Source organism: Phlebotomus papatasi, chromosome 1, assembly GCF_024763615.1.
Source record: "Phlebotomus papatasi isolate M1 chromosome 1, Ppap_2.1, whole genome shotgun sequence".
Taxonomy (NCBI): Eukaryota; Metazoa; Arthropoda; class Insecta; order Diptera; family Psychodidae; genus Phlebotomus; species Phlebotomus papatasi.
This window is the reverse complement of record NC_077222.1, coordinates 112,221,719-112,239,705: the sequence shown is the minus strand read 5'-3', so window position 1 is coordinate 112,239,705 and position 17,987 is coordinate 112,221,719. Positions and strand designations below refer to the sequence as shown.

Genomic DNA, 17,987 nt, shown 5'->3' with positions numbered 1-17,987 from the left:
AACCCAGAGTTCCGTGATTCTCAAATTGTAGAATTTGTGACCGACACAGACCTTTAACGGGACATGTGATATAGAAATCTTTAAATCAAAGGCTGATTTATCCAAAGATATCAAAATTATGTATTTCTGAGACTGAAAGCACTGAAATATTGATACGATTATATTATTGTTATTGAATATACACGAATTTGTTGAAGTAAAAGTGATAATAAATGCAATTAATAAGAATTCTATAAATATGTTCTTGTTTTTGTTTCACCACAATTGATCTTTATCATTAATTATGTTACTTATTCTTAAAAACAGACAAGAAATGCGCACACGCACACGAGCACAAAATATAAAAACCGTTAACAGTTTGAAAAAATCTAAATGTCATTTGTCCCCCAATCAGCCGGATATCGAAGAGTCTGCTGTACTCGTGCCTCATAACTATAATGTTTGACCATTTTATGTATAACTTTTCATGAATTTCCATAAAATTTGGCAATTAAGCGACGCCGATTCCTTCCAGCAGTATCTCTGGACAATATCCCACCTTTCAACTTTTTGTAATTTGCCATTATAACCTAAATTATGAATTATCAAAAAACTGATTATTTCTTATTATTTATCATCACTTTTACACCTATATATTTACCATTGACAGCCTTAAAAATGTACAAATCCACCATTTGCCTATCAAATGACATAAGCTCAAAATGTAACCGGTTTACATAAAGTTGGTTGCACGTTTTCACCATTTTGAATTAGTTTTTTTAATGAGGCAACAAACTTTTGATTTTTCAAAAATGACCAACTTTTGGAAAACAATTATTTTTGATATGAAATAAAATTAATTATTTTTTTTGAAAACTATAAATAATATCTACGGATTACAAGGAACTCATCTGCAAAAAGAAAAATTTGGAAAAGTATTTTTTTCTATCATTTTTTTCACTTGATTTCTCAAACATCCATTAGGCAACAAACTATTGACACTCACTGTAGTTGTTTGCGTTATGTCACTCTCACAGATCATTTGTCTGCAGCAACAAATGACGCAGATTTCATTCAAATTGCTTCTTAACTTTAACGACAAAGTTTGACGATGATACAATGTTTTTTTATCTATAACGTTTTCCAATGTGAAAATTTTTGATAAGTCAGCACTTACACTCAGTCCCAGCATTATGCATTTCGGGATTATGCACCTGACCAGATTATGCACATACAATTATGCAATTTTTGCCTACTTTTGGGAGTCAATTTATTAGATCATTTTTTAAATACGCCTGAATGTATACTATGTTGCGACGCGGGAAATTTGAAAAGAATTTGCTACGTTTTTAGAATAAAACTTTAATTTCTTTTATTAAGGTAAAATTTTTAAATAATCTAACTAGTTTTTGAAGAAGTCTGGCCAAAAAGTAGTCTTTGTTAATGCATTTCTATTAAACAGTTGAATCTTTTCGTTTTAACTACTTTTACTCCGCGCGAAATTCGTTCTACGGCAGATTTATTCAAAAGAATGCCCCTGTGGGTATGAAATTTTTCTCGATGAATAATGCCATTTCGCGCGTTTTTTTTTCGGTCCCGAAAACGTACATAATCCCGGGACTGAGTGTACTCTGGTTTTGAATCCAAATATAAACCCAAGTAAAAACCTGTGGGGAGTATAATATAGTAAAGTTTTTAAGGGCTGTTGTCGATACAGTACGAATTAAAAGCAGACACTGCCATAAAACGATTTTGAAAAGAGTTAAGCCATGAGACATTTCAAAAACTTTTATCAGCGTAACAGATCGCTTTCAATTTAAATTTATTTTGAACAAAGATGGAAACATAAAATATATTTACAAAAATATTTTTGGTTTTTCATAGTTGTGGTAAAAGAAAAATTGTGGTGTGATGTGGTTTGGATTTCGCACAAATTTATTCTAGAAAGGGACAGATAATCCTAGCCGGCTTATGTGAGTGAGATTCTTAACGTGAGCTAACTCGGAATGCAAGCAAATTCGATTTAGAGCTGAAGTTGCAGGACGCCATTCTGTTATCTTAAATCAAATTCGTGAAATTATACAAATTTTGTGTTTAAACCAAAATGTCAAGGATTTGGATGGACTGACAGAAAAGTGATATATGGGTGAAATATAGACCAGAATGTTCTTTATAATTTTGCAGAAGAACTTGATGTTATTGGTTGCTCAGGAGCCGAGATAAATAAGGTTATTTGTTTTTGAACTCGTTTTTTTCGCGTGGAGCGCCTCAAGTGTTCATTTGATGAACTTCAACTATATCAAAGAATTGTTGTATTTTGTGAGACTTTCCATTTAAAACCCTATTTTAAGTGTCTTGGTCGAGTAGAAAGAGTCAAATTGGCATCCGAGTGGTTTCAAAGCGTTATTATGAGAAAAATAAATTTTTTCACACTTAAACGACAAAATCGAACAGATCACATTGTCTGAACGAAAAATGATGTATGGACTAAATATAGACATAAATGTGCTTTACAATTATGTCAAAGTAATCATCAAAATCGGTTCAACAACAGTCGAGATAATTGAGGTTATGTGATATTGAAATTAGTTTTTCGACTGTGGCGCCCCTGGTGTTGGTCCGACGAAGTTCAAACGTTCTAAAAAGTTGTAGCTAGCATTTTATGAGGTCTTTTGTTTAAGCCCTCACTCATCAAAATCGGTCAAATCAAAATCGGAAAGCCTTAAGACCCAGCTATAACATACTAAAATTTGAGCCCGATCGATGCCACAGGGGCGGAGCTAATGAGAAAACAATAAAAGGGGGTATTCAAAATGGTTGGAAGGAGGGGTGGGGGGTGTGGGGTTAATGCACCAAGTTGCAATTTTCATCCGATATATAACCTTTGCCGAAAACCACAAGTCGATATCTCTCTTAGTTTGGGAGCTATTAAGCTCCAAAGACCGGACGGACGGGAACGGGTTTTAACCGCCCATATATTCGTGGTCAGGAATTGTCAAAACACGTTTTGGCAAAGTTTGGGCGTGATCGGAGGACATGAAATTTTATTAGAATTATAGTAGGTGAGATTGTTAAGAATCTCACCTAATATGCTAGTAAGTAATATAAACATTATGATTTTTTGTCAATTAGACAAAGAATGATCCATATAGGGGAAACTGGGCACCACCAAACACGGGGTACCACCAAACACTACGATTTTTTAATCGGATATTGGATATCAGAGGATAAGACCGATAGGAATTTATAGGCACTATAGGGATGCTTGTCCACTGAAGGAATGGTCGAGATAGTCCAAGTAGTTTAGAAATAAAAATTAGTGTTTGATGGTACCCCGTGTTTGGTGGTGCCCCAGTTTCCCCTAAGCTGAAACTTTGAAAGATAAACATTCTCAAACAAATTAATAAAAGCATTTTAACATCCTTATGGTGATTCAAAAATGAGGAAACTCAATATCATGATTTATAATATTAAGATCTAACTCTATGTATTAAAGCAGTTCGCTATAGAACTTCTCTATTTTTTTTGTGAAATATGCAAAAATAAGTCACAAATAAATATTCTTAATCAATTTGAATTTGTACTTCAATTTGAAACATGTTCTTTTTTTTGAAAAATTGATTAAGAAGATAATTACATTGTGAATTTTCATTAATTTTCTCAATTAATAAAAATCTGTATTTAACGAATGTTTGTGGACCGAGAAAGTTCCTACCCTTGAAATCAAAGTTTAACCGTTTAACATACATTATTAGAAGCTCAAAATAATATATCTTAATGCATATTAACGTCAATTTATTAATTATAATAACTTTTTAATGCATAGATAGTGTGATAAAAGATTAAAACTTTAACTTTTAAATATAAAACTAAATTATAAATTAGTTTTAAAAATTCCTTGTGTGAGTGGGCGAGATAACTAGATTTGGATTTCATTCACTCTCATTGAAACGTCAAAAACATGTTTACAAAACAAAAGTTATTGTGTGTTGGACATAAAAATTATAATGGCGCTGGCACACCTTTTCAATTGAGTGAAATTCAATCTTTTGAAATTTTACCTCTTACTCTTTCAAATTGAAATGAGATGTAGCTGTCCCTTTCTGTTAAATGAAAATTGATTTTGAAATTGAAAATGAAATTGAAATTCCAATTTTCATTTGACAGAAAGAGACAAATATATATTATTTTAGTTTGAAAGAGTAAGAAGTAAAATTTCAATCGATTGAATTTCACACAATTGAAAAGGTGTGCCAGCGCTATAAGATATGATGATAAAAAAAACAAAAATTTCTTTATTTAAATTTGTATGAAATCTGATACAAAATTTTGTAAGATAAATTGTCTTTAAAAATAATTTTGGTAATTTTGTATTACTATCTGTTATTCTATCATTTGAGAAAAGAGATACTGACGAAGATAATAATGCTGATGTATGAAATTTTCCGTTAATTTCTTGAAGTGTTCCTCTGATCAGTTGAATATGCGAGAAGTAATGTGAAAAGCGTATGTAGTCAATGAACAAAACGACTGGTCATATTTGCATAAAGAGTCAAAAGGTGGTCAATTAATTGCAATTTTGTGTCTCCTATTTATTCGCGAAAAGGTTGAGAGACAAAATGGGGACAATGCAACCCATATCAAACTGCAACTAGTTACATTTTCTGATTCTTTTGTTTGTTCAAATAGGAACCAACCACAAAGATTACAATCGAAGACGTCGGGATTCTTCACCATCAACCCCGGCTAGTCCATCGGATTGTGAAAGCATGTATCCCGCCACAGATGCACCATCATCCTCACATTCATCAGGTAGTCGTAAATTGTTCACCCGGAGTTGCTCTAGTCCAGCTGTATCTTGTGGTAAGTTTTGATGGGGACACTCTTCCAAAAGTAGCCCAAAAATGGGAATTCCTGCGAAAATGAATCACAGTACCACGATTCTCACATGCATTAATAATTCTTAAAAAAAGTCTACCATTAGTAATATGGAAAGGAATGTCGTGAACTGAAAATTAAATTGTCTGGAATTTGTGACATGACAAAGGATGGTGTGCGTTTGATGATGTTTACATACAAAACTGATTAGTAATATATATTTGTGGGCTAACCGAAAAGATATGTATACTCCTAACTCTAGTGAATATTAAAATAATTCCCATGAAATGTACATTACTCAACTCCCCCAGAAGAAAACCTTCTCACCCTCCTCAATATGGTCAATAAAGTCACAGATATACTGATTCACACTTCCTTTTACGCAAAGTTTTCTAGAAAATCGCCCCTCAACGCCTCAATGCATTTCCCTATACATGGTTAGAATGCCATACATTGTGTTAGGATGCTGCGGTGGTAGCAATAAATTTAATACAAAATTTCCTAACGAAAAAAATCACAAAACAGTTGGTTATTTATGAAAGAAAAATTGCCACAATTAGCTGAGATTTTTCCAATCTAACCTTTTTTGGTTCGAGGTGAAATCCAACCCTTCAGAGCGGGCCCAAATTTTGAATCTACACGTTTTGATCACGCGACTGTCATTATCATTATGTGCTAAAAATCGATTTTCGTTCCATCAGTCCGTCGTAGAACCACTTCTGGAGATACAACGAGATACATATCGACAAGCGGTTTTTTGGCAGATTAAATGTCGATGGGTGGCTAGAAATAGGTATGTCAGATTCACCTCGCCATCCCCCTTACGCCATTTTGGAACCCCGTCAAATTTTGTTTTTTAAATAACTCAGCCCTATGTCATGACTCAAGCTCAAATTTTATTATATAATAGCTATAATATAAGCTCTCGATCAAAAAAAATAAGCCTGAGACCTTAGGGAACTAAGCTAAACCTGTGGTCTGAAGACCGCTTTACTATATTTAAATTGATCGGTCTCTATCTCCAATTTTTTTTTCCAATGAACTTTCTAAAGCAGACGGAGACTGCAAAAAAATGGCCTACCGCAAGGTAGAGTTCTGGCTCCCACCTTGTTTAATATTTACACAAATGATCAGCCACTGCCGTCTTCTTCCAAGGCCTTCTTGTATGCAGATGATTTGGCTCTAGCTGTCTAGGTTTAAAGACGTGGAGTCCCAGCTTGAGGCCTGCCTTGTGGAATTTTTCAAATTCTACAAGGAGAATCAACTAAAGCCAAATTCCTCTAAAACAGAGGGAAGTTGTTTCCATCTGCGTCACAAGTGGGCCAAGACTCGCTTGAATGTAAGATGGTACAGGAACCTTCTGAAACACAATTTCACGCCTAAGTACCTTGGAGTAATTCTTGATCGAACTCTCACGTACAAGACCCACTGCAGTAATGTTAAAAACAAGATCAAGACACGAAATAACTTACTGCGAAAACTTGTCAACGCTCAGTCGGGAGCTCAGCCAAAACTGATGCGTACCTCTGCACTTGCCCTATCTTTTCCCGTAGCAGAGTACGCAGCTGAAGTATGGAAGAGATCGGCGCACGCTAAGCAAGTTGACGTCGCTCTTAATGATACCGCCCGTATAGTAACAGGGTGCCTAAAGGCCAGTGGACAAACTCTATCCCTTAGCAGGAATTGCTCCACCACGGATGAGGAGACAAATCATCTCCAGTAGAGAGATGTCCAAGGTTCTTTCTGAACCGAGGCATCTTCTCCATGGTCACAAAAAACCAAGAGCAAGGCTGAAGTCTCGCAAGAGCTTTTGCCACTCTGTCAAAGCACTTGACGAATCTCCGGAGGAGGCCAGCCTCAATCTGTGGAAGGAAGTCTTTTCACCAGATTTTGTCGAATTAAGGGAAGGCCTTCCTCCCGGTGGTGACCAAGACTGGACGGCGTGGAAGTCTATCAATCGTTTTAGAAGCGGCGTAGCGCGCTCGAGAAACAGACGGCGATGGGGATTCTCCGAATGTGACATCCTTTGTGACTGTGGGGTGATCCAAACCACCTCCCACTTCTGTGTTTGTCCGTTGTCCCCTGTTTCATGCGGAACAGGGGATTTGATGTTGGCAAGTCCGTTTCTGGGCAAGACAAACTTGATTTTAGGCCTCGAAACGATTAATAATAATAATGAACTTTCTTTTTATTTTGTTAGCTTTCTGTACTCAAACTATTTAAAATAGAAAATGACCAATGATAAGCCCAGATAAGCTTATGGTAGCTGAGATTCTGCACAGGCGACGAAATGCGTGAAACTCGGAGTGCTTGCAACTTAGAATGCGTTCAAATTCGCCTGTGAGTTGGATTTTTGGGGGTACAAAATCGCGACGGTATTCCAATTTGACCGGATAACATCCGAAAATCACACGTTGATAGTTCTTTCCGTTAACTCTCTAAAAGCGTTTGTACTACGGAGAAACGGACAGAAGAACGTGGGCAGGCACGAATTGTTTTTCTTATGGGTGCTGGAACGTATTAGGTGAGATTCTTAACAATCTCACCTACTATTTCTACAAAGTTTGGTCCCGATTAAATAAATTTGGATTAAACCTCGAACCACAGCAACTGATATTGTAAATAATCTCAACTAAAATTCATCATTGAAATTTTACCCTTCCGAGATTCATTTACACTCACACATTCTATTCACTTTTACACAACTCTACTTGAATGATGACTACTACGCCGGAGCTGTAGATGCTAAATTATCCGGAAGCTTGCGTGGGATCGTGCTCAATGTTCAATAGCAGGAAAATAAATAGAGAAGAATAGAGAGATTGCTCCGTTTGAAATTTCATTCGGAAGTGGAAAAAAATCACAAGTCCAGCATTAATATTTTAACATGGGATGTATACTACCAAAACGGAAGAGGGAACACATAATAAAATAAGCTTGTCGTTTTGCCATTAAATCTCAATGGAATTTTTGTCTGCTTTTCGTATTCTCCTTCACGACCAAAACAGGAGGCAAATGTAAAAACGTGTTCAAACAAAAAGTTTTAGGATCATGTTCATAAGAGAATAAGTACGATAATATGAAAACGTACTGTATTTTGCAAGATTACAACATTTTGCAGGAATCTTTATTCAATTAATATTAATTCTGTTCTGTGCCGGTAGGCTTGAGATAAATAAATCCAGGAAATATTTTTCAAAATATTTGGCTTAATGTTAAAAACGCATACTAATCTCTCGTTCTTCATTGGTTATTAAGTGTTTTTCCTAATGATATAAATTATTTTGTAGTTAATTTAAATTTTACTATTATTCACTGTTCTTCCTATTACTACATATATGTGTGTATGCTAAGATCTCAGAATAAATTCGGTGGATAATAATTTGGAAGAAATAAATCTCGATATGAATAATACTAAAAAGATTGGCCAAGCGTCCTATGCTTTGCAACATACTCGAACTCGTGACTTCGATGCTCACATTATTTGCCATATACTGGTTTCACAAGCCCTTTGGACCAATACATAAATCGCTCAAAAGATTGCCCAAAACACTTGTAGCTTAGAGTAATGCAATTAATAGTCAGACAAAAATTACTTACAACCCGTTCATAACCAATTGTAACCGGTTCAGACTTATTAGAAATTTCAACACCTTTTCAACGAGTCCAAACATGAACCCTTTCGGTTAAGAAATACGCTCTATAAAGCTATTTTGACCTTAGTTAGAATACTTTAAAAGACATTTGAAAGGACTGATTCAATGGTATTTTCGAATATGAAGGAAATGTTTGCCTAGATAAACTTTAAAAATGTCAAAAATGTGAAAAAATGCACGACATATTTACGAGTAACCCCCAAAAAATGGGGGCATGTCAGTGGTCCTTGGGTCGACTTATGAAGAGTCCCCTGAGGGTCCCAAGTCTCTATCTCTAACCGTTTGGCCTCTACATCGGATGACAACTGGACGGACAGATGTACAAACAGCGTGACGTCATTTCTCAGGAATCGTTTGAAACGTGAAAACTTGTTGAGAAAAATGGTTTCTAGGGGTGAAAGGTGTAAATAGGCAGGGAGTGGGGGTGGAAAGTGGAAATTTCGGGTGACGAAAAATTTAAAGGATTATATAACTGCTCTTTCTGTGGAGTTCGAGCAGCAAAAGCGGCATTTACTAGTAAAACTTTGGAGGATAACCGTCGTATAATTTAAAAATGTATCATTTGTTTCAAAGAGAAGTATTATATTGTGCCAAAAATTTAGTGTGTAAACTTAAATTTAGATTATTTAACGATTAGTCAGATAGCCTCACAATTGTGAAACTTTATAAATATTTTCAATTATTTTGGATGGATATTTTTAGATGAGATCCAATATTAGAAATGGAGGAGAAATGAAATGCCATGGTGTCTCCAATACGATGGTACAAATCCATTGACTTTTTATCATGTCAGCTTTGTATAAATATTACGTGTATGTTCCGTGTGTGATTTCCATTTAAGAGAAAATCTCCACAAACGCTCTGAAGAGTCTCGAAAATAAATTTATATAGTAACACATGGTGTACAACTTTTTCTTCATTTCTTTTTCTGCTGCATATCAATGTGGAAGATTTCTCTCAAAAACAAGAGACGAAAAACACAATAGAATATTTTTGAGTATACTGCTCATTTGATACTATAGGGGATCAGTTCGGGTTACAATAGTTTTAAGTGGTATTTTACTGTAGGGTAGATAGATAGCTGTGTAATTTTAGTGAAGATCTTATTTATGATTTCTGTCTAACTTTCACACTAATTTTAACCTTTTAAGGACGATTTGGTCACCGGTGACCCAAAAATGAAATTTTTCCTACGGTCTTCTAAAGTTATATTCTCCTCTAAAAAGTCAGAAAAAGTGATTTTTTGACAACTTATTTTTGACCCTCTCGTCCTTAAAGGGTTGAACTCTGTAAACGTCGTACCGATTGTATGTCAATCATCTTCAAGAATCTTTCTGATCTGCTGACTTTTGACCACTCATTAACCTCACGACTTTTGGTATTATCTTTACTTGAAAGGAAAGGAGTAAAGCTATAAATTAAGCTTTATGTTTGGAATTGTGTTTCTACAATATAGTATGAGCGATATACTCTTTCGAGATGTACTCGACAGCCTCTAAAGAGTAAGTTGAAGGCAAAGAGAGACAAGAGGTCGACACAAGCATTTTATTTTAAGAAAATTTCAGCGCATTGAATCACCGCAAGAGCATATTTTGTGATCTCACATTGGACTAAAATAGTGTGCGGCTATTATGGCGGCAGCGCAATAAGAAATGGTCATTTTGCCTGGCTGGGACTATGCCTGTTATAGTGAATAAACCGAAGTTAAAACTTGTCACAGCCACACACACTAACGTAGTATTAAAGTACGCGGAAAAGTCACCTAAAGAGATCACAACCTCGAGAGTGAATTGCTTTATGAATCACTCAATTAGTTGGTGCTGCATCGTGCGAATCATGCAGGAGGACATTGAAGCCAGGCGCGGTGTCACGACATATTTGTAATACATATGTGAGATCGTGATTATGCTGATCTGTCACTACAAGGACATGTAATGATCATGGCGCTAGCGATCAATGACCAAGTTATTGCGCTGTCCAGTAAATGATCAGCACCAATTTCAGAAAAATGCTTAGATCCTTAATATTCCCTCTTGAAGATGTATCAATACGCTTGCAAATCTGTCCATTAATATGCGAATACATCATCAATGGCTATATTAAAGAAAAGACCGAAATAGACGAGTAAATAATATATTGAGAATCGCTATACACACCCAAATGAAGATCTGTCTGTTGAGTCATCTCTTGCATATATGACACCGTCTGACTTTTGCATATTAAAATCTGTTTTAAATAACAATAAAGTCGTAGCTCTTCTCTTGTTTAAGGAATTTAATTTGAGTAATAGAGAGTGCTACTGCTTTTTTTTTGCACAACAGGAATAAATAAGTTTATGCATCCGGAAAAATTTGAAAATAGTTTTTATATCACAATGAGATTGGTTACAATTAATGCCCCTGGTGGAGTACCACAGTTTGGACTATATTAAAATCATGTTATAATAATAATAATAATATAATAATAGTAATATACTTTATTCAAAAAATAGGATCATCCCTTTTACAATTGTGAAAGAAAAAAAAGAAAATATTGTACATAAAAATGTATATACTTGTATTATTATTATAAATTGTATATATATATATATATAGTCGTACTCGTTTATACTCGTTTTGAAAAAAGGTCATTTTTGAGTAATTAACACCGTGTTTTGTTTTGTAAAAAATTGTAATTAAGAAAACCAAAAATCCTTTGTTCAAATCACGAGTTTAACTTATTTGCTAACAAGAAATATTTTGGTTTTTTTACTTAGTAAGTAAGTTATTTTTCGAAAAAGTTCCCCAAAAATCAGATTCGAGATTCTGGATTTTTAAATAATTTTAGAAAATGTTTAAATGTTATACTTTTATGCAAACATCTTAGAAAAGAAATGAAGAAAATGGTCGGACGGACGGACGGACGGGAACGGTTTTTAGCCATCCTTATATTCGTGATCAGGAAGTGGTCAAACACATTCTGGAAAAGTTTGGGACCGATCGGAGGACATGAGATTTTGTTAGGATTATAGAAGATGAGATTGTTAAGAATCTCACCTAATATATGCTTTTTAGACTTCGTGATTCACGGAACCCCTTAAGTATCATATATTTCTTAAGTTTTGAAGTAAGCTTGTTATTGATAGAAAAAATGTCAAATATTGGAAGCATAAACCTCTATTTCGGCAATTCTATTAGCAGTTCCTGTTTATGCTAAGTTATGGCATTAACCAAGACTCTCCCATTGTTCCATAAGATCATGCTCCCGGCGTATATAGAAAATTATGATCCCCCACATGTTCATATTATTTAACTATTTAAATAATCAACATCGCTGGGTGTTTAATTTAGCTTTTTTTCTTGTAATTCTCATTAGCAGATATCGAGTCCCAATTTGACATCGAAACACATCCAGCATCGCCAGTATTTCCTCATTTGCTGCTCGGCAATGGACGGGATGCCGTGGATCCTAGCAGTGTTGGGGCCAATTGTGTACTGAATGTGACATGCCAGCCACCGAGTACCAAACCCAAACCTGGGCTTCAGTACAAACAAATTCCGGCCAGCGATACACCACACCAGAACATAAAGCAGTACTTTCAGGAAGCGTATGAATTTATTGGTGAGTCTCGTGATTTACTTATTGTTGAGTGGTGTTGGGAGTTGGTATTCGAACATAATTGTAGAAATATGAGACAAGTTCTCCCTCCTTTTGGTATGATCTGACTTCTTTTGTCTTTTTTTACCTCTCCTTCTTTGTCTCTTGATTCTCTCTTCCCTGAGCAACAGATTCCGCCATGGCTCTCCATGCAACTCGCATAATTCCAGTTTCTTGTTACCTTGGATCACCTTGCCTTAAGGCTTTTTTGTTCTTTCTTTGGTTAGAAACACGCCTTAAAAGTTAAAACGCATACAGATTGTGTTGAATGTATCAACATGCATCTTTTTTTAATACAAACTTGAACCATATATTTATACCTTATCAATAGGCTTTTCCGATCACTTCTCATTAAATATTTTTCTACGTTAAACTTCTTACATTGAATGAGAATACAAAATTCTTATCGAAATAGGATTAATTTTTCTTTTTGATAAAGTTATTGGTATATGTACAGTAGGTGGGGGGATACAATTATATTTATAACTTAATATAAAAAAATTTCTAATAAAATCCGTGCGGAAACATATTTGTTTGATATTTCTTCTAATCTTTATTTAAATTAGTCTATTATTTGCATTCTAAGTTCATGTGTAAATTTCATCATAATCCCCCATCAATATCATCAAAGGTGTCTGCATATATTAAGCGTAATAAAAATATGGATGAAATATAAATTTAAATTATCAATGTAGGATAATCAGGGGTTTCGGAAGATTGTCGAAAGATTTAAAAGTGCTAGATTAAATTTATGCACCTTAAATGTGCGAGAGAATTTCATTAACTCACACACATTATACTTCGAATACATTTAACAAACTACGTTGTGTTTATCACACAAAATTAACGAACATTAGTAATATTATATATACTGGAAAAGTATTGACATACAATACATATAAAAAAGAGATAAGTGTAAATAACATTGATTGCATAAAAACACTTGAAAATTATGTATAAAAAATGAGTCATCGCTAGCCTTTGAAAATCTTACGTACAAAGTGATTTTTTTGTCTGCTGCTCACACAATCTGAAAAATATATACGGTAATTTCAGAAATTTATCACAAAATCGTTTCCCATATACATTTTATAAAATAAATAAATTCACAATATAGTTTCTAATCAACTGTTGCTATACCAGACGCTTTTTGCAAAATGTTTAACAATGGCACAAGACTGCCGTCATTGGTGAGTCTCTGTTGTTATTTTTCCTCTTATATCATTTTTACTGTGATTATCACATGCTATCTAAAGCGAGAAGAAAAATGTCTTAGACAAATATTTATAGGCAAATATTTACATGGCTCAGTTGCATGGCAAGAAATGGAAGATACTATCAATGTAGATGTAGGTTTTCAAGGAGATTTTATAGATATTCTTCTTTTGGTGATGAGTTCTATATATCCTAGTCTCTTGATTCAAAACATGAATCATAGGGGGTAATTAGTTGCAGCGATTTCTAATGAATAAGTCGGTATTTTAAGTAATCGATGTGGAATGCCCACAAGGACACTGAGCATGAGGAGCGTGAAATACAGAGTTATACAATAAATGCAATAGCATATCCAATGTCTGTCGGAAGTTAGCATTTTTTACCTTTCCATTACAGAAACTGTTGACACAACTTCATTATCTTAATTAATTGCCTTGTTTTAGATATATTTTTTATACATGAATTTTTTGGTCTGCATCATAAAATGTCATGCAGATCTGTTGTATATCAATTTTCTATCTCATGCTCTATTTCCTGTATCTTGTAAGCAACTTCGACTTGAAGTTATTTTTCCTGTACGGAAGTGATAAATCCACATATTTTCTGTAGGGAGAAGTGGGGCACCTTCGAAATTAGGTTTTTTACCTGTATTTAAGTGGAACTGAGCCATATCATAGTGTAATTTAGCTTCTCAATCTGTTTTTGCACGATAAGGCTCAATTTTATTAAAAAACAGGTGAAAATGCCAATTTCAAAAGGGCACCACATCCTTAACCCTCTAACGGATAAGACCGCCTCCAGGCGGTCTTCACAAAAATGGCATTTACAGCGACAATAAAGGTTTTATTTATTTAAAAGTGCTATAGTGTCCTCGGTAATAGTCTTATAAACATCTCTTGAAAGTTTGAACTCATTTTGACTCTTCGTTTTGTTGCTATTCCCAATTTTGTGTGACAGGTCAGAGAAAAAGCAACAAAAAATATTTGTGCAAAAAAACTCATTTCCAATTTTCATAAAAACACCGATTTAAAGTTATCTGACTAAAATAAATTTATTTTTTACTGAAAGATATGTCATTCTACTTTGTATATTTTATTTAAAAATTTGAAAAAAGTAAAAATGTGAATTTTAGAAGCCAAAAGAGTTTCAAAAAAATTTTATATTTTCTCACCTAGCGCATAAACTAAAAAAGATAATGAAGAATGGATGGTTTTTTCGACTTTATTGGATCATAATTATCCTAGAAAACATTGTTTTAGAACTTTTCTTCGCATATTAAAGAAAACACCGTTAGAGGGTTAAAATGCCTTTATGTTAAGAACTGAATCACTAAATTAAAAAGAAAAGCAAACCAAATTGTATATATTCGTATTTGTTAATAATTTTCCAAAGAGGCTTTTAGAATTTGTTTCTGTATTTTTTATACCTAGGGAAGTGCTTGGTAATTTGGAACAGTGTGTATATAAGTACCAATGTTTTACGTTTGAAGTGCAATATTTCAAATATACAAATTCATGCTTTTTGTTACATCCTCTTCAGAAGTGTTGTGTGGAACCTTGATAACGTTTATCACCTTTTCTTTTTCTTACAAATTTGACTGTAATTTTGGGCACATTTCTTGTAATTTTGGATAATTTGCTTATAATTTTGAACAACTAATCCACCTCAATAGGATGCCCATTGTTCTCCATTTCAAGAACCTAACTTATCAAGTCTTCTTCCTCTTTATAAGAAGGAACCAAAGGTTATTCCAGGGAACTCGAAAACCTTCCATATAATTCATTTAAGAAAGTTGACTGCGGTACCCCAAGTACGTGCCGATTCACGTACAGTAGACTCTCGCTAATTCGGCTCCTTTAACATCGGACTACTTTTTAATTCGGGCAGCAGTTAAATTTGAAAAAAATTGTTGACATTTTTCGAGTTCGATTTATGAATATCGAATAAAGCAAATATGCTCAAATTTGCCATGCTTTATCTCAGTTGTGATGTTATTTTGCATTATTTAGGGGCTTTCATGAAATTTACATTTAATATGAACTTGTAAACTTAATATGACTATGCAGGTAAACAAAAAATCGTTGCATTTCAAATAATTTGATGCACGAATTTCTCTCTAATTCGTCTGAGATTTCGGTCCCAAATGCCCGAATTTGGGAGAGTCTACTGTATTCCTTGCCTTTCTGGGACTCTTAAAGTTTTTTGCACTGAACATCGGTCGCAAAAATGGTACTCCTTTGTTCTTTTAGAGTTTAGCCATTTAGTGAACCTTGTCATCATAAAAAGTTATAAGGAGGAACATTTAGCTTAAATTGGTAATTCTCTAAAACATTCACTATTATGTTACTGTAGTGACTAAGGTAAAGTGCTCTCAAGTCGACTGGTTCCTCGACTCGACCTATGGGCCAACTTTTGACTGTTTGATGATCGATTTCTATGAAATTGTCACTGATTCGTATTTATTTATGGAATAATTGACCTATTAATGTTAGATAATACGCCAAATATTAGTGCCAATATAAATAAATTGAATAAATAACTCTACCGGTCGAATTGAGGAACCGGTCGAATTGAGGAACCGGTCGACTTGAGGGCACTTTACCACTTATTACGGAAATACAAATAAAAATATTATTTTAAGTGGATTTTATTTAGAGCGAAGTCATAACGATCGACATAGCAAAGTGCCCAGATTAGCGCACTTGACAGTAGGGGCAAGCGCGCTACCTTCGGACGATTTATGGTTTGCACAAATCATTTTTTTTTTCAATGTGTTTTAAATGAATTTGTCCCATTGTAATATTATATTTTAATAGCTAGTCCAATGCCTTAAATTTTGAGAAAGAACCATGTGTGAAATCTATAAGGAACATAGAGAAAAAATTGAATTGTGCGAAGTTTGAGTAGTCCGAAGGTAGCAAGCTTTCCCCTAACCTTTTTCTTATGGGAATACTGTTGTAAAACTAAAGTTCAATCAGATTTAAAACCTTTTGTTTAAAAGAAAAAATTGTTACAAGCAAGTTTGATAGATTGAAATTGAAATTCGTGTAGTGAAGCCTCTTTCCCGCATACCTTTATGATCAGGAAAATTTCGTATAATCGCATTTTCCATTCTTTTCTCCCTTAGACATATTGCACATTCACACCTTTCTCACTCTTTTTTACTGCTAGTTAAATCATTCCTATTAATAGTTTTTCAAAGTCAAAGGTCAAAAAGGATCCAGAGAGTTTTTTTTCAATAAAATTGTGTATTGTGTTTGAGCTTCTTGGAAGGTCATGAAATTTCTGACAATTCTGAACCGGTTCCAATCGGTTATGAGCCGGTGTGCAATTTTTTATCCTAAAATCCATTGTGTTACTCGTAAGCTATAAGCTGGGCAATCTTTTGAGTGATTTATGAATCGGTTCAAATTGGTTCTGAATCGGTAAACTTAAGAAGTAATTTCCTAATGGGAAAACTTTGTGAAACCTTGAAAACTTTTTTTGAGATTTATTGGACTTATTTTTATCTTATTTTAATAAATTTCCTGAATTTTCTTTCTTATTTAGAATTGAGAATTAATATAAAAGTTAAGTATTTTATTTAATTTAAGATTTCAGATTTTTTTAACTATACATCTTTAACATAAGTCGACACTTTATTACTGCACATATAGTCTGTTGAATTTTGTAAACGGCTCCAATATGATTTCCCACCAAATTAACCATACAACGAGCATGTGATAAGATTCTAGAGAGGTCAGAAAGTCAACATGGGGATTCATTGATAAAAGACTTTTCGTATTTAAAATATGGAATTTATGAATAATCGTTTAGGAAATATTATTGTTGAATAATGGAAAAATTTTCCTCAATGATTATGAGTGAATAATGTGTGGCATATCGGATGTGTTGAGAATTTTGAATGGGACATTAATGGTGAGAAACAGAATATTGCATTGTGTAAGATCATCGTCGTCGGTCACCTTATAAGAAATGTCTCATATTTGTAACAAATATGACTCACCAGTGTTCCATTTAACAAGTGTTTTTTAACCACTAATCATTATATAAAACACTAATAATTTGATAAACTACTCCCTATGCATGTAAACATGCCGCGACAAAACTGAAAAAGAAATATTTCGATGAGTAGTTTATCAACCATTTAAATACTATTTTGGGAAAAAGAAACGGAGGGAAAATGATTCACTTCCATTTACTTTTTCGGGCGATAAAGGGCATTTTTGTGAAGTAGTTTCATTGATACCAAGAAAAGTCAATGCATCGGAAAATAATTGTGGTATCAAAAGTGCTATGAAGAAAATTTACCGGGAAGGGGGTGTAGATAGGCACAAAAGAATTATTTGATAAACGACGCCAAATGCAAAAGGGGTTATTTCTCTGTTAAAATTGTTGGATGCGTCATCCGAGAGCAACCCTCAATGTATTTTTTTAATCATAAAATACAAAGATTAAAGCGTTCTCGGGAGGCTGTCGCCGTGTGTTACCCATTTGAAATAAGGGCAAGTAGGACAATTCACGAAAGTATAGTTTTCATATTTTTATTTTATTTTTTTTTACTATTCGAATTCCCGAGAGAAGTATAACTTAACCTCTAAGCGGTCATATATTGGTAGAGTA

The 17,987-nt window shown here is 34.1% G+C and overlaps 1 protein-coding gene across 1 annotated transcript in view; it reads left to right on the top strand.

Annotated features, from left to right (window-relative positions):
• The window catches only part of LOC129809624 (dual specificity protein phosphatase 10), a gene marked incomplete at its 3' end in the record, with an annotated part of 44,293 nt that extends 32,180 nt beyond the window's left edge, over positions 1-12,113 (top strand). Inside the window, 2 exon segments of the mRNA XM_055859583.1 lie at positions 4,669-4,842; positions 11,868-12,113. Coding sequence (XP_055715558.1) covers positions 4,669-4,842; positions 11,868-12,113 — 420 coding nt within the window.
• Positions 12,114-17,987: the final 5,874 nt, after the last annotated feature.